Source organism: Primulina huaijiensis, chromosome 1, assembly GCF_012295235.1.
Source record: "Primulina huaijiensis isolate GDHJ02 chromosome 1, ASM1229523v2, whole genome shotgun sequence".
In the NCBI taxonomy this organism is placed as follows: domain Eukaryota; kingdom Viridiplantae; phylum Streptophyta; class Magnoliopsida; order Lamiales; family Gesneriaceae; genus Primulina; species Primulina huaijiensis.
The window spans coordinates 23,199,967-23,225,307 of NC_133306.1; the positions used below are offsets into that span (position 1 = coordinate 23,199,967).

Consider the following 25,341-nt stretch of genomic DNA (forward strand, 5'->3'; position numbering starts at 1 on the left):
ATGTTTCCAAATTGATTAAAGATTTGCAAATTATGGTGGAAAATCAACGTAATTAATCCAGCGTGAGAGTTGAAATGCATATATTATGCTAAATCTTTTTTTTCCATATAGTAAATTGTTTTATAGGTTCGTGTGTTTGCAAAACCCAATCAGAATTATGGGCGAGAAAAAATATCGAATTTTCGTTATATCGAGATTAGCATACGAAAAAAATACCGAATTTACCGAAATTTCGGTACGATGCGGTAACAATACCGAATTTTTCGGTAAAATAACGATATGAAATTTTAAAATTTCGTTATATACCGAAATTACGAAAAATATATATAATTTTAAAATATATAATATTTTAAAACAATACATTTATAAAATTTTAATGTTTATTCGACATAAAACGATATATACCGATACCGTACCGAAATCTCGGTATATTGAAATTTTCGGTATAGCATCGGTATAATTATCGGTACGGCATACAATAATTGATGTACACAAATGTGAAGTCATATAAAAAAAATTAATTATGATATACGGTAGATTTTTGTAATTTATCTTATATAAATAAAAAAAACCATCGACTAAAACAAAACATTTAAATAGACTGATTCAAAATTTATATTGTTTGACACTGTCTTTTTAACACAAATTTCAATAAAAATAAAGTCAATAAATTTTCAAAATTTTAAAATAGCCCTCATGATTTTATTTTATTTTTTGAGGAAATTTGCAAGCAGCATCCCTGTAATTTGCAAAAGAGACATAAAACACCCTTAATTAAATTAATATGATAATAAACTCTCAGCTTTTCATAATTCAAGCTGAAAAACATCACGAGTCTATCAACTTTTATTTTGTAGTTTTTTTCCTTTTTCTTCACATCAATTGACTTAAAAAAAAGTAAATTTTTTTTGGTAAATAGAGACATGAATTATAAAAATTAAAAAGATTTTAAATTATTTAAATAAAATCTTAAAATATAAAAACTTTAAAATATAAATGAAGTCGTACATTTGACCCAAAGCGTTTGACTAAAGGGCCGTTAGTACCATAGCAAATCTGTTATTATAATGGCCAAATCTGTTCCTACTGATTTGCTATAGATAGAAGTTCACGCCTCTCACACGCGGTCAATATCGACAGGTGAGAGAGAGAATGGATAGATTTGCAGAGTTGAAAGCGGCGATCAAGACGGCGGAGCTAGTGGATGCGCACGCTCACAACATTGTGGCGGTCGACTCCGCCTTCCCGTTCCTCAACTGCTTCTCCGAGGCCGCTGGCGATGCCCTATCCTACGCACCCCACACTATCAACTTCAAGGTTGGTGTGGAATCCCAAGTCAACATATCAGTTTCATATTTGTTTCTAGGAATCGTTAATCTGTTCCACTTGAAATCGACATCTTTAAACGTTTTGACTTCATGATCCGATGCTCGTTTGCTATTGATTCTAGCAAAAGTATGTTTAGAAACACAAACATTTGCATTTCTCTCTTTCGTCATTTCATATCTAATAATTCACCTAGGAAAAGGGAAGGGTGAGTGAAACTGAACGAATGAGTTGTATTGTATGATCGACATTTTCCGAGCATGATGTTCTTTTGATGGTAATAATATCTTTGAGATTTTTTTCTAAAAAAAATGTTTTACTGTACGTTTAGAGAAGCTTGAAAGAAATTGCTGAACTCTATGGTTCGGAGATATCCTTGAGCGCTGTTCAAGAATATCGCGCCAACTCTGGAGTGGAAGCAATCACTGCGAAGTGCCTTAAAGCTGCTGGAATTTCTACCGTTTTGATTGATGATGGACTCGAGTTGGACAAAAAACACGATATCGAATGGCACAAAGCCTTTGTACCATATGTTGGTAGAATATTAAGAATTGAAGGTGTGGCTGAGCAGATTCTTGATGAGGTGAGATACTACTCCTTTTGTTTTGGGCTTAGCTGCAACGTCCACTCAGTACCCCCATTCCCCATAAATTTGTCTAATCTTCGTCTCCGCAGGTTCTTTTGCCTGTAAGGCCACACCAAGCTCACTCTAAATATATGGAATTAAATTCATATCTCAGGAGGGCATTTTAAAGGCAAATTTTTAAAATGCCTCACTATATATGTATTTTTAAAGTCATTCAGGCTTTTTATGATGAATGTTAACTTGATCGAGGAAAAAAGTGATAAATTGGATATGTCCTTTTTTCCTATTATCACACCATTATAAGTTTATTGGGTCAGCCATTATACTTTTATCCTTGAATTTATGCATTTGTAGCATCATCTTAACCTTGTTCTGGTTGTTCAACCGATCAACATTTATGCAGAATAGCTTTTCTAAAGTCCAATTTCTTTATTCATCAATTGATTGTTCTTCAGATATACTATTCAATTTCTCCTGTGAATTCTAATTAGGGCAGTGCTAGCGGGACATGGACACTGGATTCATTTACAGAAATATTTGTGGACAAATTGAAGTCATATCCTTATCACTTATTTAATATCTGCAAAACACCGTTTTTGGGACCAAGTGTTGTGATTCTGTAATGAATCATGAGGTTCTTTATTGATATCCTTATCTAACATTACTCAAGCTGATAAAATCGTTGGCTTTAAAAGTATAGCTGCATACCGCAGTGGACTCGAAATTAATACAAAAGTCTCAAAGAAAGACGCTGAAGAGGGCCTTAATGATATTTTGCAAGGTATGCGTTTCATACTGGATATGTGATGGAAACCTGAGTTTTCAAAGTAGTATGATAGGTTTATGTTTCCAGCTGGCAGCCCTACCCGGATCGAGAACAAAAACTTTATTGATCACATCTTCATTCATGCATTGGAGGTTGCCCAATGTTTTGACCTGCCGATGCAGATACACACAGGGTAACGATTAATGAATACCAGAATATGTTTTATTTGTATGTTTTTATTTAAACTCAGTGATTTCAACAATTGCAATACATTATTGCTTCAACAATCGACTAATTGTTTAGTTGATTGCAATACATTATTGCTTCAACAATCGACTTATTGTTTAATCGGTTATCATTAGTTTTGGTGACAAAGATCTGGACCTGAGGCTATCCAATCCCCTTCATCTTCGTAGTCTTCTAGAGGACAGTAGATTCAAGAAGTGTAGAATTGTGCTTCTGCACGCTTCTTACCCATTTACTAAGGAAGCATCATTTTTGGCCTCTTTGTACCCTCAGGTGAGGTCATGAAGTTTTCGCCATGCATATAAATAAGTCCACAACATTAAAGTCACGTTTTCGTTGGAAACCTTCTGCTGTAGGTCTATCTGGACTTTGGGCTGGCAGTTCCCAAACTTAGCTTCCACGGGATGCTATCCTCGGTGAAAGAGCTCTTGGAGTTAGCACCAATAAAGAAGGTGAAGTTCATACACTTCTGAATATGTTCGATGATTAGATTTTGCAGGCATTAAATGTGATTTCAACAAATAAAACACATGAATATTTCTGAATTCCCGGACCATAATAACCGGTTCCATGTTAGCATTCTAGTCACTAGATGAAATTTATGTGTTCTCCTAAGTTGAAAACAAATGTTTTGTCATTTCAGGTAATGTTCAGCACTGATGGTTATGCATTTCCCGAGACCTTCTATTTAGGTTGGTCGGTTTGAACCTTCTCTATCACATGAAACTCTATATTCCTCGGCAACTCAATAATGTTTTCAATAATTCCAGCTGTGTGATAGAATATGACGTTTTCTTGTTGCAGCAGCAACATCTTCTAGGAATAGTGCTCATTTTTGTAATGGACCAAAATAAAATGACATAAATGAAAAATGGCTCTTCAGTGTCTCAATAATCATGGCTGAGATTTTGGTCCCGATGAGGAAGATTTTGAGATTTTGAATAAAACTTTCTTTCCTACTGGGCAATGCTTTGAAGTTTGGTTGATTAGTTACTCATACATTGCCATTTTCCACACTTTGTTGTAATAGAATGCAATGGCTGTAAATCCGTAGAATTGAGCAGATTCAAATTTCAATAATTTTTTGATCGCATTTTTGGGCATTTTGTCAAATTGTATTTGCTCAGGTTTTCATGGTGATAAATGATAACTGCTTTTCAGCAATTTTGTCTTTAATTAGTATTTCTTTAATTTCTAATTATCATTAATTTACACAACATTTTCTTACCATATCCTACAAACCAAGCATTAGCCAGATATTAGTTTGTATGATGCTTTTAGTTAAATTTGATAGGGTGCTTTCAGAATTTTAGTGTAGTAGAGTAACGTCTTTACATCGATAGGCTACATTAGAGTTTTTTAATGTTTTCATTTGTTAGGTTAATTAGGTTATGTATGATTAGTTAGTAGGATTATTGCTACTTAAGATAATTTATGCAGCTTAATCAGCAGTTTTAATTTTGTGTACTTTGGTGTGATTACCTGGATAGGTGCAAAAAAATCCCGGGAGATTGTTTTTGCTGTTCTGCGAGATGCATGCATTGACGGAGATCTTTCAATTCCAGAAGCTCTTGATGCTGTTAAGGATATATTCTCCAAAAATTCACTAGAACTATACAAGATTAAATCTGCTTCAATGTCTCTTGATTTGGATAAGATGACAGGCTCTTCCTTTCTGAAGATAGATGACTATTCTCCTACTCCAGTTATTACTTTTGTTCGTATTATGTGGGTTGATGCTTCTGGGCAGCATAGATGCCGCGTAAGACTTTTTCCTTTCAAATTATTTATATATCACTGGAAGCTTCATTGTCGTGAAGTTTCTTTATCATCTTTCTTCTCTCTAGTTTCAACATACATCATCCGCCCTTGAGTATAAAGGACTTTTGTAATTAAAAATCCATTCCAAGCACCCAAATCCGCTTTGTGTTATTTCACTTCTCTATTTACCGGGCCTAGACTGTTTCTGAATTTTTTTATTTGTAGCTCCAACATCATTTGGGTAATGCACTGTAAGCATGCACCGTGCTTCTATCTTCACCATTTGTGTCAACTAGTCTGTTGAATTCTTTTGTAGCTCTTGGAATAGTAACCATGTACAAATATTCTCTTGATAGGAATTTGTAGTGCAACTCTATTCTGATATTGTTTGTTTATACATATTAGGTTATTCCTAAGAAACGCTTTTATGATCTTGTTACAAAGAATGGTGTCGGGCTAACTTGTGCATCCATGGGGATGTCCTCACACATGGATGGTCCCGCCGATGAGACTAATCTAACTGGAGTGGGTGAAATCAGACTCATACCTGCTATGCAAACCAAATGCCAGATTCCATGGTTGGAAGTTTCTCTTTATTCTCTCCTTTGGTCCTTTTATCATGGATACACGTGCGTGTGTGTGTTAAAAAAGATACATTTACATATGTGTATGTGTGTCTTAAGAAACATGCATATTTAATGAGCTTGCCTGGATTTAACTGAAAATAATATAAGAGTGGACATCCTTATTCCACTCTGATTTTGTGGAATTGATGTTGATGCCATCCTTAGAGTAAGGCACATGAGGTACTAATATAGCAGAAAGTCACTTCTCCTCTATGTTGAGCCACATTATACATGTGATGCATGCATATTTTGTATGGTACTTGATGGCCCTAGCACCTTTTTTGGTCGCCCAGTCACATATCACTATCTAGAAAGCAAGTTCTGTTGCTCCATGGAACAGGGACCAAACACATTTCCATGGAGATATTTTCTTTCCTAGAATAAAATATAATGCACCGTGGAAGAGCTTATCTCAGCCTTGCTAGCTCAAACCACAAGAAGTGGAAATTGACCTATAAGATATTTCTTGTATTTGCATTAATTATTTATAGCTTAATCTTTTTTTTTAATGTGCATAAAATAGCAATCACTTAGATAGATTGAAGGGAAAATGTAACGACCATGGGTCGACGAGCCTCGGCCTATACCCATACACCATTCGGCCCATGGTCATTACAAAAAATGAAAATGTAATGACCATGGGTCGCTGGCTAACCCAACATGAGCCTCAACCCATACCCATGCACCACTACGGCCCAACCATAGGCCGTAGGCTGACCCAACATGAGCCTCAGCTCATACCCATGCACCACTACTGGTCATGGGGCTTGGGTTGGTCGAGCATGAGCTGTAGCTCATGTCCAGGCACCGTCACTCACAAACCACTTTCCAGGGCATGGGCTACGACTCATTTTGGACCAACCTACGACCCATGGCTAATAGTGGTACATGAGTATGGGTTGAATCTCATGTTGGGTCAACCTACGGCCCATGGTCTTTACAGAAAATAACTGTGATTTAACTTTGCAGTTCAAGTAGAAGAAGGTATATCGCTGACTTGGTGTGTATTTCCCTATGATTTTACTTTAATACAGGGCAAAAGAGCAGGAGATGGTTCTGGCTGATATGCAACTTAAACCTGGAGTACCATGGGAGTATTGCCCTAGAGAGGCACTGCGAAGAGTTTCTAAAATTTTAAAAGATGAATTTAACTTGGTAATATCTGGTCACTTTTCCGAATTTTTTGAATATATGTGTTATTTTATATCAAACTTCTAGTCTTGCAGGTAATGAACGCAGGATTTGAGAATGAGTTTTATCTCTTACGGAGTATGCTAATGTATGTTTGAATATCTTATGATTTCTTCATTATTCTAAGTCTCCTTGTGCATAGTTTGTAATTTGTAGTGAATTGTGTAGGGATGGGGAGGAAAAATGGGTACCATTTGACAAAACACCTTATTGCTCCACATCATCATTTGATGCTGCTTTCCCGTTATTTCATGAAATTGTGGCTTCTCTTCAGTCCTTGAATATTGTGGTGGAGCAGGTATGTAAAAATTACCCCTCTAGGCCATTTTGCATGGGTGCTCTTGATGCTCATATGATTGGAGTGATTGAATGCTCCAACTATCATGAGTCAAACCCACTTAATAATATGATATTGAAGCCACGACAAAAAACATTTGCCTGGCCTTGGCTATTTAATTTCTGGCATGTTAAATATGTTGTGTTTATTATAATGATTGTAGAATTGATTATCTACTGATGTACCAAAAGCCAGCGTCTCAGTTGATAGGCGGTTTTCCTGGTAAATTGTCATTGTGATTCGAGGCCTTAGTTTTCTCCTTTAAACCCTCTTCAGGTTTTTTCTCCTACAAAAGTTGAGAATTTTTAACTTCTATTCTTGTCCATTTTAATAAATTTGTTTACATTTAACAATATTTTACTGAAATACTGGCTAGGTATAATTTTACGAACATAAATAGTTTCTTATTATTTTCTATGTTCGGAAATTTTACAGTTGCATGCAGAAGCTGGGAATGGTCAATTTGAAATTGCATTGGGCTACACAACCTGTGAGGCAGCAGCTGACAACTTAGTTTTCACTCGTGAAGTTGTTAGGGCTGTGGCAAGAAAACATGGATTGTTGGCAACTTTTGTGCCAAAGTTAGTGTCATGAAATATATTTTATATGCATCATCAAGCTGCTTTTCTTTGTTTGCTTTAGGCATTTGGTAGGAGGATTGAATGTTGGAGCTTTTGTAAATATTTTTAGTTTTGTTATGCTAATTGATAATGGTCTCATAGGAAATTTTTGAAATCTTGAGTTTTGAACAACTTAAGTAAGCACATTAAGAATGTCAAACATCTGATTTATTGGGAGTACGTGCCATATTTGGGAAAGGCATATACCTTTGGCAGGCTTTGTGTTTTTGCATCATATTTTTCATTAACATTGATAGGTGTATAATTATAGTCAATTGTTGTTTAAAGGAGAGAATGGAAGAGCTTTGAGACTAAGAAATTAAGGTCTTTGTTTTTCAAGATTCCATTCTCACCAAAATGCAAACTAAACATTATAACCGGAAATTCATTTGTACCTTCACAACTTTGATGTGGCAGCTACTGCAAGTTGGTTATATACGACCCTTTTCAAATTCCACTTTCACCAACATGCAAACTAAACATAACAATCAAAAATCATTTGTACCTTCACAACTTTGATGTGGCAGCTACTGCAAGTTGGTTACAGATGACCCTTATAGTACATATGCTGTCTCTATCACACATCTCCTTTCTCGAATAAGTTTATGTGATCCCCTCTAGGTACAAACTGGATGATATTGGCTCTGGATCACATGTGCACATTAGTTTGTCTGAGAATGGAGAAAATGTATTTATTGCACATGGAGGATCAACTAAATATGGAATGTCCAAGATTGGGGAGGAGTTCATGGCTGGAGTATTGAGCCATCTTCCTTCAATATTGGCATTTACTGCACCAGTTCCAAACAGGTTTCTATTTATAGTCACATTTATAGTTGACATTACTGCCTTTTATCCATATGATGTCCTTGGTTTTGACTCTTGAACTTTTCTTACTTCTCCCCTTAATGTGTGTAGTAGACATCTTGATGTTTTCTTGCATCAGCTCATCCAAAATAATGACTTCTGTCACCTGATGTGAAAATAATAAACTGGTGCAATGCATCCATGTTTGTAGACTTATATGTTTGGGGTGGAATTGTACAGTCCGTGCTTGGATCCAAATCTTTGTATAGATGCTTGGGTGCTTTTCTTCCTTAAACTGTTACATATATTGTTTTCTTGACTAAAATCCTGATTTATCTCACGTTAACATTGCAGCTTTATTGACCCAGAACAGCAGATGTTGCTTAAAATCTCAATTTAGAATGTGTCATCCTTCATATGTTCAAAGGCACACAACACGAGTGTTAAATTTGGTTATCCATAAAATATTATTTACGGTTCTAAATGGAAATAATAAGTTATGATTCACTTGTTCTTTTCAAATTTCGAAATCCTCTAGTTATGATCGAATTCAACCTAACACGTGGAGTGGAGCATACCATTGCTGGGGACCTGAAAACAGAGAAGCTCCCTTGAGAACTGCTTGCCCTCCAGGGACCCCTGACGGCTCTGTAAGCAACTTTGAGATAAAGGTAGTGGATGGTTGTGCAAATCCTTATCTGGCCCTGGCCTCTGTACTTGCTGCTGGAATTGACGGCCTTCGTAGGCATGCTAGTTTGCCTGAACCAATTGGTAAGTACTCTATAACTCATCTAGTTTGTTGGGAGCATCAATTGATCAAAACCAAGTGGTTGGGTTGTTGTAAGATTTTTAAAAAATTGAGGTTGCAGGGAGACACAAGAGCTATAATTTTTTTATACAATGGCTAATGCCTTGGTTCTGTATGAGATGTTACTAACTTCCATTACTCTGACTGAAGTTGCAGTAGTAGCATTGTGTTTAATTGTGCGATCTGTCATTTCATTTCACTTTAACAGAAGACAATCCTGATAATGTCAAAGATAAAGTGCGAAGGCTGCCAAAGTCGCTTTCTGAATCGGTAGAAGCACTTGTAAAAGACCAAGTGATGAGAGATTTGCTTGGTGAAAAGCTTTTGGTTGCCATCAAAGGAGTCAGGAAGGTACATACTACGTATTTCTTACTCAATTAGTATGCATAAATTCAAGTTTATTTGTTTTTATGAGGTATTTGCAAACAGCAGTAACTAATATGAACAACAGCTTGTGTTCTTAAGCTGGCATACATTCCTAGCTTGCCTACTAAAAACTTCTTACAACTGAATGAAGGCGATCCAAGTGCAAGGATTTACTCTCTATGCATGTTTTTAACCATACATTCCAGATCCGGGTTTAAGTTGTATAAATTTCTTTCTCGCCCAGAAACGAGTGAAAAAATTGACTATAATTTCTATGGTGCAGGCTGAGATCAAGTACTATTCTGAAAACAAGGATGCCTGGAAGAATCTTATTCACAAATATTGATGTGATTGCTAATTTCATTTTTGAAATGATTGTACGCTCTAAATTATCCCACTTGACACTTTCGTTGCTTCTTGACACAATGCTCTAATAAAAGAGAAGGGTAGCCTTCATCCATTGAAGATATTTACATGTTGAGAGTACTATACGTTGCAGCACTTGTGTCTCACAAGAAAAACCGTCCAAATATTCCACTGAGTACTCTCTTGTTGTATCGACATAAGTATGCTCAAAATAAATTGAAAATTTGCAAAAACTTTGTGTCTTTTTTGTCACAGAATAAAACGGAAGACGAAAGGAATCTCAAGTTCATGTTTTCAAAATTTGAATGGATATGACTAAATCTTGGAGTATATAGAAGAGTAAACTTGAAACTTAAAAAATACCGAAATGACCAAATTTGTTCATAGAGACGTAGATTTATCATTAAATTTGAAACTTAAACAGTTTCTTGATTAAATTTGTTATTATTGATGCAGAACTAATTTTTCAAGTTCAATAGAAACACTTCCAAAAACTACAATATGCCTTTTTCTACGCACTTTATTCAATTCAAAACTGATGTATAAAACCATATTTGGGAGTTCAATGCATATTTGTTATCAACAAGTTAGAAGCGAAAAAAATTAAATATGTGGACATTTCGCAATTCAAGATAGTCGAAATGAAAAAAATTAAATATGTGGACATTTCGCAATTCAAGATAGTCGAAATGGTTCTAATAGCTCGAACTCCAATACATACAGTGTGTGTCCATAATCAATTTCAAGATGATTGCTTGCAATTTAACTCGAGTAGGCAATATGAGAAATTAGCCAAAGCATTCTCTTAAAAAAATACGTGAATGGTTTGGCAATCCAACTATAGTAATAACAGTTCTATATTATCAATTTCCAATTATATATGGTAAAGAACGATTTATTATATTTTAAATACTATTTATTATAATTATCAGTATATTATATTAGATGAAGAGTGTGTGAAAATTAAAAATCATAGGTGATATAATCGTATGATCACAAAATATCATATCAACATGTTGATCAAATCACAAAGCATAATAAGCTTGTTTGTTTTTCAGATTAACAAATTTATTAATTAGAACCAATTATACAAATAAACTTCGGGAAATTGGTCTTCAGTCCCCAGCCGTCGATTTTTTTTGTGTTAAGTCCCTGGATACTTTTTTAGTACCACATTTTCACATGAAGTGTACCACATTTTGTATGACATAGTACCACAATTTTGTGGGTAGGGAGTGAACCCAAAGAAATATTTTGATTGGGGATTTTTCACCAACTTCTCCAATAAACTTCCCTATTTTTTCTTCCTTTAATGAGTATTTATATAATATATAAAAAATTTTTGTAACTAATTATTTAATAGAAAATACTCCTTTTTACGCAAGTTGTTTGCGCTGAAATATTTATCTAAACACAATAAATTTTATTATTTTAAAATTATTACTTTTTTCATATTTTTTAGTAGACATACTGTCTATAAATTTTGAAATATAGATAAAAATATAGTTGAATTTAAAAATATAAATAAACATAATATTTAATTTTTTAAAAAAAGGTTATTTAAGGATAATAAAAAAGGTCCATTCCGGCAGGCCCACAACCAAACATGGAGCCCAATTCGTCACCCGACCTCACTGAAAAACCAAGCTCACCCACTTCCACAAAATAACGAAAGTAACCCCCCATTCTCCACGTAATTACAAATTTACTCTCCTGCTAGAATCACCGTCACCCAAACGAAAACACACGTTGCGGTTTGTCGCTGAAACGGAATCAGAAATCCAAAGATGAGAACACCCGTTTGTCTTCGTTCCACAGTTTTCTCTATCTATACATACACGCAGACATATCTATCTGTGCACATATATAATATTATATATATATGTATATGCATGTGTGTCAGTGTGTATTGTAGCTATATAGAGAGAGAAGTTGGGCAGCTTCAATTAAGGGGATTATACTTTTACTCCTTTGTGGGTTATTGAAGAAAAGATATCTTTGCCTGTAGAGAGAGAGAGAGAGAGAGAGAGAGCGGGGATCAGCAGTGGATGGCTTCTTCTGGTCGGGGGCAGAGCAACTACGATCTGTCTTTCAAGATCTTGCTCATCGGAGACTCTGCTGTCGGCAAAAGCAGTCTGCTTGTCAGTTTCATCTCTAATGTTGTCGACGATCTTTCCCCCACTATTGGTAATGATCCCCTACTATTGGTAATGATCTTGTGTTTATCTGGGTTTTCTGGGCTGTGAGTTTTGCGCGTTATTGTCTGGTTCATCTTATTATGTTGAGATTTTTGGGATGTTTGGTTTTTCGCAAAAAGTGTTGGCATAATATTGTGTCGTTTATAAATGGAAGCGAGTAATATCTTGGTTTTGTGTTCATGATGCTGTTGCTGTTTGAATCTTTGTATGGCTTTACTCTGTCTCTGGAGAGTAATTTTGTATCTTTGCAATTTTAGTACTAGAAGTACATTGTGTCATCATGTGTAGATAGATAGATGCTGAGGCAACCTTGATGTCACGCGTATTATGGCTCCTGATATTGATCCAGAATGATAAATTACTATGATGTTTGGATGATTTGATGGGGCTTTGGTTCCCATGAGTCCAAAATGACTTTTGCCAAAAGTACTCGCCCATGATAAGTGGTCCACTTTAGCACATCTTCTCACTTGTAAGGTGTAGATCAAAGTATATATTATGGGAATCAATATCTAAGACATACGCATGAATATGGTTGGTATTGGGCAATAAACATTCAAAATGACTGCCCAATACCACCTTAATGAAGTACGACGGCAATCACATGTGCTTAGTATTGGGCGATGCGGACTGGTTTTGCTTTGCTTGTCAACTTTCTTTGTATCTTGCTTAGGATGGTGAGTGAATATGTGATGAGTAACTTCCACTGCTTCTTATTCAATTAATGTAATCCAACTTTTACTTCAATCTTGATTCTTTATCTTGTGCAAGCTTTGAGTTGGGTTTCATTTGAACTTTTGGAAAATGCATAAAATAAGCTGAGGAATTAATGCAATGAAAACCACATCGTATTTCATGCTTCCTGAACTCCTTGAGTTCATAAAACTCAAGTTTTTTTTTCCTTCGAGCCCCTTAATCGCATAAAACTGTTGCAGTATTTTTGTTTGTGGTATGTTTTAGGGGGTTTTGTTAATGTTTTTGATGATTCAACAAGCCATAAATTTTGTATATACTTACATCACTGTGATTCGCCTAGGTGTGGATTTTAAGATCAAGATCCTCACAGTTGGAGGGAAAAGGCTGAAGCTTACAATTTGGGACACGGGTAACGTAGCAAAATCCTTATTATTCTTTTGCTTGAAATTTCCTGTAGGATTTTCCTTTACTTTTTTTAAATTTGACATTTTGAAATTTCCCGTAGGATTTTCCTTTCTTTTTTATTAAAAAAAATCACATCAAAATGACGGATCAAAACATGGTTTTTCCTTATTTTTAATGGTAGATTTTAATGTCTTTTCAGCTGGACAAGAGAGGTTCAGGACATTGACTAGCTCGTATTATAGAGGTGCTCAAGGGATCATTCTTGGTGAGTTATAAACAAACCAAAATTACTTGTCATTTCGATAAGTTGTCTGTAATTGTCCACTAAGCTGATTTTCTCGATGAGGCGGAATCATTTTGTTTAGGAACAGTTTGTTGTCATGTTGCATATTTATGAAAAATTTGTGGTTTATCCCCGGTCATTCATTGACTCGCATGCGGTATTTTTTTCAGTTTATGATGTGACGAGAAGGGATACATTTACAAACTTGTCGGGTGTATGGGCAAAAGAACTGGAACTCTACTCCACCAACGAAAATTGTGTCAAGATGCTTGTCGGAAATAAAGTTGATATAGTAAGTGAATGTGGTTTTGGTTTGGGGGCTTGTTAGGGATGACAAATTCCTCCGAACCCAATGGAGAATCCGATACACGACCCGCCTTATTAAATAAATGGGTAAACGGGTATGGAGGTCTTTGGGTATGAGGATGAAGGCGGATCTTAAAGAATCTTACCACGTACTCGATGCGAATACCCGATTAAATTAGTGTTATTGTATAGATTCTAATATATTTTTGTTGAATTATATTAGTCGGATAGAATGAAGAAAATTATTAGTATATAGTTGGTGTTATTTTTGTTAGATAATGATGTTAGGATAATCATTTCTGATATTTTGTTATTTTTCGATAATGTTTAATTTGCTAATTTTTTTTATTTTTCTCTTATTGTTTTTAACAATTTAGTAAATATACATAGTTTACTCAAAATAATTCAAATTTGAGAAAATACAATAATAGATGGTAATTAGATATTTGGATAAGATATGAATAACCAATCATCCGATGATGTAGATTAAACTGAATATCCAATGGGGATGGGGATAAATATAATAAATGGAGATGAGTGCGAAGAATCCTACCCAAACCCGACTCATTGGGATGGGGTGGAGAATCTTACTCAAACCCCACTCATTGTCGTCCCTAGAGTTTGTTCTTGTTTCTTTTCTCATTATCATTGGGACTATTTCAGGAATTGGAACAAGTTGTGAGCAGGGAAGAAGGGCTCGCCCTGGCGAAAGAGCTTGGCTGTCTATTTCTTGAATGCAGCTCTAAAACTCGAGTAAATGTGGAGAAATGTTTTGAAGAACTCACGCAGAAGGTAAGAAAATACATAGTACTTTAGTTTCGCTTTTAAGAATACAGCTCTAGATCTCAATAGATGTTAAAAAGTTGAGTCGTGCACCTAGAAAAGTATGAATGGTTCATCTTATCTTATATACAAGAAAGCCTTTCATTTTAGTCTTTCACTTCATGCAAGAGGTTCGTTTCACTGAAGTACGGCCTATGGAAATTGTATTGTAGGAGCGTAGAACCAGACCAGTTGGTCCCATTCATTCACTTTTTTTTGGAATAAGTCCTCAAGCCCATCTAGAATTAGACCTATTAATGTGTCGACGTAAATAACAAAAAGAAAAAGTGAGCTCTAGCTCATGAGTTGCGATCTCGTGAATAATCTTTGAGCTCGAGCTAAAAAAATTGAAGCTTAATGGAAATCAAACCGAGCCAGCTTGCAATGCCCGTGAATCAGCTTGATTCACTTTATACCCTTATATAAAATGCACTTAGCCGGGGCCTTATCAAATGTTTTTTTCCCAGATTATGGAGGTTCCTCGACTTCTTGAAGAAGGATCAACGGTACTTAAGAGAAATAGCTTAAAAAAGAAGCAAGAACAGCGGGCACCTCCAAACAGTGGTTGTTGCTCCTCCTAGCCCCGGTGGTTGCTCAAAGAAACACTGTTCTAGTATAGTTTCAGCGTTTCCCAACCCCTGAATTTCCATGGGCACTTGAAGTTCAGTATTTGTAAATCTGATGACAAATATGCTTGCGATGGACCAGATATATGAGCTGCACCTAGTAGAATTTAGCTTTTGTATAGTTGTAAACCAGTTTGGTTTTGTGATGATCTCTATTCTATGTTTGAAAGTTTTGACTTTGCCCATGCCACAATCATACCCATATTCGATGTTCATTTTTCTTTGATTAGATCTCTCCAAAACAGAGCACAAGCTCTCGCCGTTAGTGATATCTTTCATACATTCTCACAATAATCAATTTTTTAAGCACGGGATGTTTTGGTTTTCAGTGGGTACGGAAACAGAATTCCTGCGGAAATCAAATACATACCATATATCTGGTAATTTTGGTCGCTGAACAGAAGCATGAATCAAAATGATTCCTCGAGTAATTTTATATCGGCACCCTTGTTCAATGAATGAAACCAGTACCACTTTTACATACATAAGCAGAGGAAAGGGCACCATTGAACACAAGCCTCGGTTCATCAATAGGAACTCAATATGACAATGAAGAATCCGATCCACAATATCTTTTTCACATGGTCGCACTTGAAAAATTGCCACAGATGCATTTCAAAATTGAGTAAAGCCTGTATCTCGAGTAAACTACTTTAGTAGCAGTATCAATGTATGGATAGAGCACCTGAAGTCATTTCCAATATTCTCCTAGCATCAGTTCCCGGCTGAGCCGGTTCAGTTGGAGTCTGTGAATGGTACTCCTTAAGTAACTTAGTGGTTCAGAAATAGAAACAGACGAAATCACAAATCGTATATCACCTTCCCATCTATATTTGTTGTCGTGGGAGAAGCTCCATGAGCAAGCAACAAGCTTACAACGTTCCCATATTCACCTCTAGCTGCATGGTGAAGAGGCTAAAAGATGCACCAAACGTGTGTTAATTTTAGAGTACCATTATTTTTAATTTTTATATTACCTTTTCCCACAAGCTAAAGCCACTAATTACAACACTGGATAATTCAAATCAGTAATGGCAAGAGATTTACAGTGTCCCCATCCCCATCGACAGTTTCAAGCATTCTCTTCAAACGCTCTGGATCATTAGTATGATTTATAAGTTCACTTACTATCTCCGAATGACCTGTGAAGAAGCTTTCGAGTATTGAAACGGCAACATGTAAGATTTTATGAAACAAGAAAATGATAGGTACACAGAAGGTTAATCAACCCACCTCCTGCACATGGATCATGCAGGGGAATTCCACCATCTTCATCCTTTGCCTCCAAGTCGGTTCCCCTTTCCAACAAAAACTGCGAAATAAATACACACCAATCATTAACATTAAAAACATGAGAACTAAAAACTGAAAATAAAGTTTCCTGGGTAGAGATGATGTGACCTGCACACATGTCAAATGCCCATACAGACATGTGAGATGAAGAACTGTGTCACCATCCTCAACTGGTTTATGTTGTCGTTAAAATTATCTGCAGTTCTCCATAAAATTTTGAACAAGTATTAAATCAAAATGAATGATTATGTGAAGATCTGGCAAAAATTAAGAGTCGTAGCATGGCTACAAGTCTGTAACTCACCAAGAAAAACCAATTCAAAAAGAAAAACAAAAACAATTACATAATGAAAAAAGTCAACACTAGAGCCTTGACTGAAATCTGTATAGGACAAAGCGTTGGGCACTTTATTAGAATCGATAATTGGTGGTAAAGATGTAACTAAAATGTCTGTAAATTATAAAAAAAATTCAAGAACCACAATACAATAATAATTGGGCTGGAAGAGGCAATTCTTACTCCACGATTTCTTGCCAGTTGTTGCGCCAAAACACGTGACCTCAACTCCAGAACAAAACACAAAAGCTAGCACCGCACAAGTTTTTCAAACCATAAAGCAGTCCATGCGCCACATTCCGATCTCACAGTAGCAGTTCAATAATTGCTGTCCCCCATATACTCACCACAATGGAATCGATATTTACTGGACCTAATCATCACTAACGATAATAGAAGATATAAAATATGCTCTGAAGTTAACATCTCTTGGCATACTTAAAATTAGAAACCTTGTAACTAATCAACTACTTGTGTGATCCACATTCAAGAAAGCAACTAAAACACGGCCCAAATAATAACTTTCCAAGAACAAAAACAAGAAAAGCCTTGAGCAGCCGAGCCACAAAGATTTTCCAGTACTAAAAAGAGAACTGAAAAAAGATGGAAACTTGGAAAATTTGCAATTGAATGTTTGAACTGCAATAAAATAAAATTCAATAACTCAAGAAATTTTACAAATCCTGTCACGCTGCACGAATCAGTAAGCAAACTGCTACTCCTTATTCAGTTCCTACGAAAAGTTGAACAGCTCCTACAGAATCAAAGAACTGTGCATTTTCGACGTCTGCGGGAACGAAATTAAAGTATATTTGAGTGCAAATAAAACTCAATCAAAATCAAAGCCCCTAATTTTCAAGAAATCGGATACTCTGTCGTCTTACCGCACAGCATTCAACCCAAGCTGAACAACATATGCCGAGAGACTATGCTTAAGAATTTCACAAAATTCATAGCAGATTATCGTAGAATCGAAACAGATTTTCTTAACGGCGGACGTCAATTAGCAGCCGGCGAAAAATGCGCTGAAAATAAATTAAAAAAAGAAAACCGGGGTCAACGGGCGGTTAACCGTTGAATTCAGACTATTGCGTTGTGAAAGTCAATGAATTCAGAATAAGTCGAATTCTGACTTTACTGAATTCTTGTGAATTCAGAATTATTTTAGGGAGCTGGGTAGCAATTCAAATTTCATCCTTTAAATTATATTAACTTTATTTTCAAATTCTATAAATAGCATATACACATATTTCATTTTCATCATCAAATACTTCTCCAATATTCATTCTTCAAATATACAATTTTATATTTCTATTCATAATTCTTAATAATCATTTTAATTAATTAGAAACAATTTATGTTTTAATATTTCTAAAAATCATATATTCGTAATGTTTCTTTTTCTAAATAGAATTCTTTTTTTTTTACACTTTACTTAATGGAAAATTTAAATTCATAAACCAAGGCAAAGAGAATGTGACAACTACATATATAAATATAGACGATATCGAGTTTAATGATGATGATCTATTTGCTATATTTGATACCCAATAAAGTATGCAAATATCAAAGATTATATCTAATCCTCCACTTAAATCATTAATTTTCACTAAGAATTTCCAGAAGGTGACACTTCTATCTGGACAAATGCGTGCACAATTCAAATATTGCACTGTATCACAAAAAATTCAAAATGGTGGCGATTATAGATAGTTGAAACGACATATTGAGATAAAGTATATGATGGAATTTGGTAATGATCCTTCTCAAAAACAAATATCTAGATTCGCTTCTTCCGAAGGAGGTACCAATTCTCAACCTTTTATATATTCGGATGCACAATTAAAAGAATCAGCTGCTAGATTTGTTTCCGTCGAAATATTGCATCTAGGTTTAGTTTTGAACATTTATGTCACGAGTCTCTACAACTTGTTGCAAATCGTGTTCCACGAATTGCACTTACTCGAATACTTATGAGATTAGTTTGCGAAGAAAAGAAATAATTAGTTAAAGAATTTACTAATTTACGAAACATGGTTTCTATATATTCTAATATTTGGAGTGAACATTAACAAATTCATTCTTACATGAGAGTTACTTGTAATTGGATTGATAGTTCATGGTCAATTCAAAAAAAAATTAATCGCATATCGAGTGTGATTAAATGCATATTGCGAAAACATTTCCCAATTGATATGTTTAAATTTGGAATAATATGATTTAATTTCAAAGATTTTTTTTGTATCATTTGATAATGTTAGTTATAATATTTTGAGTATTGAAAAACTAAAAAAGTGTGTGAACATACAATTGATGGTTTATTTTTCCATATTTTATAAATTTGTCATGTTTTGCATGTATATGTGCAAGATGGACTAAAATCATTAGATTCACACGGCAAACCAATTAGGTCAGCATTGTATTATTTATGGGCTCATCCAAATGTAATGAAACAATGAGACAACTTTTGTAAAGCTAATGATATGCGACCTAGAAAGTTCCCACGAGATATACTTATTAATTGAAACTCGAGATATAAATTACTAAAAGATTCATTTGAATACAGAGATTTATTGTGTTTATTTTTTGCGCAACATGGTTGAAATTCTAGTTTTTATCTTTTATCGCATCAATGGAACATATGTAATTCAATTTGGGAAATTTTTGATGCATTTAATAATGCAACTAATAAACTATCTATAGTTTATTATCCAACCTCTCATGTAGGTTTAGTAAATTGTTGCAATATAGTTCTATTTTTAAGGAATATATTACTAATGAATTATTGTGTTCTTCCGTGGAAAAAATAAAGTTAAATGAGATATTTTTTTTATTATATTCTTTAAGTTTTTTAAGTCGTTTTTGTTTTAAATCCTAAATGTAAAATAGATGCTTTGATTGAAATGCTAACAATGTACTATGATGCATTAATTCCCATTAAAGATTATTCTTCATCCGATCTTTCTTTGATAATAAGTCGAGTTAAAAATTGTTTGTTTGAAATTCAGTGCATATAATTTAAAATATGGTGTACAAGAAAATGAATCTAAATCACAAAACACTAGGCTACGTTTGGTTGGAAGGATAAAATAAACTAATGATTAATATGTAAATGATAAAAAAAATGATTGTGATAGAAATGTAATATATGATGTAAAATAGTATTATGTTTGGTATAATTTTTAAGTATTGGATAATTTTGAATTTTTTGATGAAATGGCGAAATTGTCCTTTTCTTTATTTTTTTCCTTTACTCCGGCGACGGCCCGGCAACGGAGGAAGTCTGACGGCCGGCGGTAGTCTGCTGGAAGTGGCGGCTGGCGGTGGTCGGCCGGAATCGACGGCTTGCGGTGGTCGGCCAGAATCGGCGGTGGCTGGTGGGCGGTCGGTGGAAGGAAGTGATTGTGAGTTTGGATTTAGGATAAGGGTAAAATTGGAAAAATAGGATGGATTAAGAGTGAGATAAATAATCCTAGGAGGTGAGGACAAGCATGCTTATCGGTTCCACCGGACCGGTTCCTATCGGTTATGGGTCCGGTGAGTTCGGAACCGGTTCGAACCGGTTAGGAACCGGTTCTGGTTCCAAGTTGAAATACTTGGAACCAATCCAAACCAAGACCGGTTCGGCTTCTAATAAACCGGTTCCGGTTAGGGTCAAACCGGTTCCGAACTCTAATTTATTATATTTTACTATATAATTAAAATTAGTAATATTAATGGACAATTTTTTATTTACTATTTTGATTGCAGATAATTGTGATTACATAAAAAAAATTTAACAGAATAACTTAAACATTTATTTTTACAATTGAACATCTAAAATTCATCACGATTTATTAAAATATATTTTGAATATTCTGGATCTTCTTCGGAACTTGAGCTTTGGAATTCATCGATCGCGTCAGAGGTCTTATTCTTTTTTTCTGCTGCAAACCAATCTTGTAGGCACGTTAACATGGAAAGCATTGAAAGTCAAATATTGATTGTAGAGAAATGAGAAGTTGAGAGAAAATTGATATGTGGAATATAAAAAATAACTTGTATTTATAGATGATTTTGAATGTTAAAAAAAAATATATTTACAATTTGGGGCCAAATTTAAAAAAAAAATTGCACATTTCAGTAGCCGTTGAACGGCTACTGAAATGTGCAAAAGAAATGTGCAGCAGCAGCAAATGTAGACTTTGGGCCAACGGCTGCATTTGCAGTCGTTGGCCCAAAGGCCATTTTTTTATTTTTTATTTTTAAAAATCGGATTATGGGTTTCGGGTCCGGTTCCGGATACGGACCGGAACCGATTTGGAACCGGACCCAGAACCGATTGAACCGGTTCAAAAAATACTGAACCGGTTCAACCCACAAACCAACGGATTGTACACGGTTTCGGGTCCGGTTCTTCCATACCGGTTCCGGTTCCGGCCTTATTGGGCCGGTTCCGGGTCAAACCGGCCCGTTAAGCATGCATAGTGTACGATTGTCAGAAGAATATCGACGTGGAAAATCAACGGATATAAAATTCAAATATTAGNAATGATTAGGTGGGTTAAAAAAAAATAAACCCACCTAATCAAGGCAACCAAACACTGCCTAAAACTAGTACTTCAAGCAATTCTAATTTCACAAAAGCCCAATTTATATCAGAGAATGTATTAAACGAGCTAATGGATTATCAATATCTATAGAACTTGATAATTATTTTACGACTTCTTTTAATTTTAGTAAAATATATGATCAACAAAAATTCGATATTTTGCGGTGTTGGTCGCAAAAGATACAAAGTTTTTCAATTTTATCAATCATGGTAAAGGAGATCTAGCTTGTTCGATATCAATTGTTATTGTGGAACAAGCATTTAGCGCTATCATTTTAGATGTGAGACTATCAAAATCCAGATTCTTTCGAATCACAAGCATTCTTAGATGATTGGCACGAGCTGCAAAAAGAGAACAAGGAACAAAATCAGGCTCATGACATGAAGATTTCGATACTGAAAGAACTACTACTGACTACTGTAGAAACAAGTAGTAGAAGTGATTCGAGTACCCTCTGTTTTCTTCAGACCCGAGGATAGGGTCGAGGAGAGTGACTCAGCAAGGGAAAAGTTCTTTGTGCCAGAGTCTGAGTGTCTGACCACCTAACTCTCCTCAATGTGTATCAGCAGTGGGAAGCTAATCAATATCTGGTGAACGGTGCAATGATCATTTTCTGCATGTAAAAAGGTTGCGCAAGGCCAGAGAGGTGAGATCCCAGTCACTAGAAATTTTGAAAACTTTGAGGATTCCACTTACGTCTAGTGGCCCTGATTGGGATGTCAGTGAGAAAAGCTATATGCTCAGCTTACTTTCACAATGCTGCATGTCTGAAAGGTGTTGGGGAGTACGCCAACTGCAGGAATGGAATGTCGTGCCACTTACATCCAAGCAGTGCCATATATGGCTTGGGTAGTTGGGTTACACTCCAGATTACGTGGTTTATCACGAGTTGATACTTGCAACGAAGGAATACATGCAATGCGCTACAGCAGTTGAATTCCAGTTGCTAGCTGAGTTAGGACCCATGTTTTTCTCAGTAAAGGAGTCTGATACATCAATGATAGAACATAAAAAGAGGCAACGGAAGAGAAAACTGCCATGGAAGAAGAAATGGGGAGCTTGAGGAAGGTCCAAGCCGTTATGGAGAAAAATAGCAAGGAGAAAGGAAAAGAGGAAAAGGGTCGAACAACAAAAGTGAGTTTCGATTCCCGCTTGAAGCAGCGGTCGTATACCTATTTGAGACCAAAAAGACTCGGTTTGTAGTACATGGAGAATTTGATTATATTTAAGCCACGATTCTATTTTAATTTGTTGCCAATTAATATGTTTATATTGTTGTCAGTTTAAATCCCGAGGCTTGTCTTGTTTGCTCTGCGGTGAAAAGGTGATGAACTCGTGAGTGTGAGTTGGAGGATGAGTTTTTGTTTCGTTTCCACAGATAAAACCAGAAGAGCTTCATTTGAAACTATGAAATATAATATAAAATTCAAAAGAATTGAGTAATAATAAAATATTTTGGGATTATGTTATATTCTCCAACGAATTGACATTGGTGAAATCTGCTCTACTCTCTCGATGCTCATCATATTCAACCCAGCATCATTCATTAATTCCCAAATAAACATGGAATAACACACGAATATCTATATAAAAATAATTATTATTAATTAAATTATAGTCCAGGTTATGGGCAAAGTTTGAATTCTGTTCTCTCTCTTTTGTCCCTGTTCTGTTGTGTCTTCAAATCTAGTGTGGTGGCCTTTTGTTTGTCTTTTGGGTGTTGTGTCTGGTGTAATTTACAAGTTTCTTTGTTGGGGGTGATCCGGTGTCTTCATTTATTGTTATGGAATCTCATGGTGGCGACATTCATGTGTTTGTTCTCGTTTTCTCGGCTTCCATGTATCTTGTTTCTGTTGGATTCTCCTGCTCTTTTATCCTTTCCACTGCAGGCTGTTTGATGCAACCATAAATATATCCAAGACAAAGTCATCCATCCACCGAGCATGAAATAAAATTTTAATTTTTTTCCAAATCCAGATCAAATTATATTTTCTTGCATTAAAGGGATAAAACTAACAACTAACGATGCATAGGAGGCTGAGAAATTTCAGTTCAACAAAAAATTCAAGCCTTGATTGTAACGCTGCACAGGCACGATCCCGATGGCTTTATCTCAGATGTCTGCCATTCGGATCCCGGGGCAGCATTTGGATCGTATAACAAAGTATGATAGCCAGGATCTTTCTGCGATGAAAACAACAAAAGCTTTCCATCCAATATGCCAAATCGAAATCCAATACTCTTGCTTCCTGCCACAGGAACAGGAACCGTCTTCCATGAATTGTCTGCAGGGTTGAATATAGCAAGTTTACGCTCGTTCTTCCATTCCATGCAACACAGTTTCTGTCCTAGTACTGCATGCGCTGTAACCATAACACAGCCGTTTTTTATCTGGCACCATGTGTGCCTGTCAGGACTATAAACATCAACCAACCTAGAGTTTCCGATGGTGAAACTCGACCTACCTCCCATAACATAGAGCTTCCCCTGGAAGCCACAGGCAAAACATCCCCACCTTGGGCGCCACAAACTCTCTATCACAGTCCACTTATCAGTATCGGGATCATAAATCTCAGTAGACGAGAGAGAGCCTCCATCCTCCCCACATCCTCCAACCACATAGACCATGCCATTCATCTCAGCACAAGCAAAGTCATACCGCGCTACATTCATGCAAGTTAATTTGCTCCAGCTGCAAGAGTTAGAAATTTTGTCATGGGTGATTTAAAAAAATTAACCTCTCGGGCAGTGGCGTAGCCACCTTATATGACACTCTGGCTTTAGCCCGGGTGGTCCAATTTTTTTTTTTAAAAAAATTATATGTAAATTTTGAATTAATTTGATATTTAAAATTCTAGCCCGGTAGAGCCATATTTCTGGCTCCGCCACTGCTCTCGGGGATGGAGGAAGTTCATGAGGTACTTATAAATGTCCATATTTTCTTTATTCATATACTCGAGAGGTAAAAATATGCCAAATTATTTGATGCACAGCCAAATCAGCGAACATGATATAAATCTACTGATGCATAAATCAACACTGATTTATCTTAAACCACATTAATTTGTGCATGTTTAGAAGTTAAAAAAAACAAAATTCCTTTCGTACTCTGATAAAATAATCCAGATAAGTAAATTAAACTGTTTGAGCCAACAGAGATTGATGGTAATCAATGAGGAAAATAGGAAATGGAGATGCGAGATATTATGTTTTACCTGTTGAGGCAAGAATCGTATTGATAAACATCTGCTAAAACAGATTGAGTTCCATCAACCACAGAGTACCCAGCAATAACAAGAAGCTTTCCATTGAGAACAACCACACCAAAGCCCGTTATGACAGGACCAGGCATTTGTGGGAGTTGATGGTGTTTGTGTCCGAAACAATCCAGAACCTCCCAGTACTGGCTCTCTTTTCCGTCGGTATCCACAGTAAGGATGTAAAGCCATTCCTCGAGCATCCCAGCTAGTTTTCTGACAGTCATGAACTCTTTGCTTGTGATAAAGGACCTCCATTTCTTGCACACAGCACCCATGGAGGGAAAATTAGATCGAGGAACAAGAGCAAGACAGTGCTTGGAGACATCATCAGGCAATCCAGGCAGGATTGGAATACGACAATCATCAGCAATTGTCGAAGTTCTTAAGATCGAATCACTTTTAGCAGCCAGGGCAGCTTGCTGCGTCAAAGGGGAGAAACACATCTCTGAGTCTTTGACTCTCTTCACGGAAAAAGGGCCAGACATTCTTCAAGTCATGGACTACAAGAGTTTGATGCCACACTTATCCTTGACCAAATTCTTTAAAGACAAACATAAATTCAACAAAATGATTTTGGACACTAATTAAAGGAATTCATGAAATCCCTCAGAGATGTGAATTCTACGAGACCAAGGCAAGAAAATTGTTGCAAAATGGATCTCATGATCTGCTACGGCCGATGATTTTTTATGCTTCATCCGATGAGATTCAAATTCC

The 25,341-nt window shown here is 35.8% G+C and overlaps 4 protein-coding genes and 1 long non-coding RNA gene across 9 annotated transcripts; 3 read left to right on the top strand and 2 right to left on the bottom strand.

Annotated features, from left to right (window-relative positions):
• The first annotated feature begins 1,068 nt into the window (after positions 1-1,068).
• LOC140985904 (protein fluG) lies at positions 1,069-9,909 on the top strand. Of its 5 annotated transcripts, XM_073453850.1 has the most exons (18): positions 1,073-1,317; positions 1,658-1,909; positions 2,404-2,469; positions 2,579-2,693; positions 2,766-2,871; positions 3,041-3,197; positions 3,281-3,376; positions 3,568-3,616; positions 4,415-4,686; positions 5,091-5,263; positions 6,346-6,466; positions 6,538-6,590; positions 6,671-6,800; positions 7,275-7,420; positions 8,081-8,269; positions 8,805-9,037; positions 9,283-9,425; positions 9,724-9,909. In XM_073453850.1, the coding sequence occupies exons 1-18, from the start codon at positions 1,153-1,155 to the stop codon at positions 9,784-9,786; spliced, it is 2,529 nt and encodes an 842-aa protein (XP_073309951.1). In that variant the 5' UTR covers positions 1,073-1,152; the 3' UTR covers positions 9,787-9,909. The 5 variants fall into 5 exon arrangements, with proteins under 5 accessions (XP_073309960.1, XP_073309951.1, XP_073309957.1 ...); XM_073453859.1 differs by lacking the exon at positions 8,081-8,269 and having other exon boundaries at positions 1,069-1,317; XM_073453863.1 differs by lacking the exon at positions 1,073-1,317 and having other exon boundaries at positions 1,770-1,909; positions 2,409-2,469.
• Positions 9,910-11,555: 1,646 nt separating this feature from the next.
• Positions 11,556-15,338, top strand: LOC140985929 (ras-related protein RABC2a-like). The gene is made up of 6 exons (XM_073453875.1): positions 11,556-11,993; positions 13,041-13,109; positions 13,305-13,370; positions 13,559-13,680; positions 14,358-14,486; positions 14,984-15,338. The coding sequence occupies exons 1-6, from the start codon at positions 11,855-11,857 to the stop codon at positions 15,095-15,097; spliced, it is 639 nt and encodes a 212-aa protein (XP_073309976.1). The 5' UTR covers positions 11,556-11,854; the 3' UTR covers positions 15,098-15,338.
• An 88-nt stretch (positions 15,339-15,426) lies between these two features.
• Positions 15,427-16,621, bottom strand: LOC140985936 (uncharacterized; the record flags this gene model as incomplete). The annotated part of the gene is made up of 5 exons (XM_073453880.1): positions 15,427-15,888; positions 15,962-16,057; positions 16,190-16,284; positions 16,376-16,454; positions 16,544-16,621. Coding segments are annotated over 5 exons (429 nt in total), but the record flags the coding sequence as incomplete, so codon positions are not given.
• Positions 16,622-23,303: 6,682 nt separating this feature from the next.
• LOC140985944 (F-box/kelch-repeat protein At1g67480-like) lies at positions 23,304-25,341 on the bottom strand. Its single transcript, XM_073453883.1, has 2 exons — positions 24,580-25,341; positions 23,304-24,056 (listed from the first exon to the last, which is right to left on the bottom strand). The coding sequence occupies exons 1-2, from the start codon at positions 25,107-25,109 to the stop codon at positions 23,429-23,431; spliced, it is 1,158 nt and encodes a 385-aa protein (XP_073309984.1). The 5' UTR covers positions 25,110-25,341; the 3' UTR covers positions 23,304-23,428.
• On the top strand, positions 23,955-24,460 carry LOC140985951 (uncharacterized). The gene is made up of 2 exons (XR_012176868.1): positions 23,955-24,117; positions 24,271-24,460. It is a non-coding gene; the product is annotated as an uncharacterized lncRNA (long non-coding RNA).

What these genes read in the sequence shown, in the direction of transcription:
- LOC140985904 (XM_073453850.1), top strand. Translation starts at nt 1,153, where the DNA reads ATGGATAGATTTGCAGAGTTGAAAGCGGCGATCAAGACGGCGGAGCTA. An exon ending in TTGGCAACTTTTGTGCCAAA is followed by an intron (nt 7,421 to 8,080) that starts GTTAGTGTCATG and finishes GATCCCCTCTAG; the next exon opens with GTACAAACTGGATGATATTG. An exon ending in CCATCAAAGGAGTCAGGAAG is followed by an intron (nt 9,426 to 9,723) that starts GTACATACTACG and finishes TCTATGGTGCAG; the next exon opens with GCTGAGATCAAGTACTATTC.
- LOC140985929 (XM_073453875.1), top strand. Translation starts at nt 11,855, where the DNA reads ATGGCTTCTTCTGGTCGGGGGCAGAGCAACTACGATCTGTCTTTCAAG. An exon ending in TGCTCAAGGGATCATTCTTG is followed by an intron (nt 13,371 to 13,558) that starts GTGAGTTATAAA and finishes TATTTTTTTCAG; the next exon opens with TTTATGATGTGACGAGAAGG. An exon ending in TTGAAGAACTCACGCAGAAG is followed by an intron (nt 14,487 to 14,983) that starts GTAAGAAAATAC and finishes TTTTTTTCCCAG; the next exon opens with ATTATGGAGGTTCCTCGACT.
- LOC140985944 (XM_073453883.1), bottom strand. Translation starts at nt 25,109, where the DNA reads ATGTCTGGCCCTTTTTCCGTGAAGAGAGTCAAAGACTCAGAGATGTGT. An exon ending in TACGATTCTTGCCTCAACAG is followed by an intron (nt 24,057 to 24,579) that starts GTAAAACATAAT and finishes TAACTCTTGCAG; the next exon opens with CTGGAGCAAATTAACTTGCA.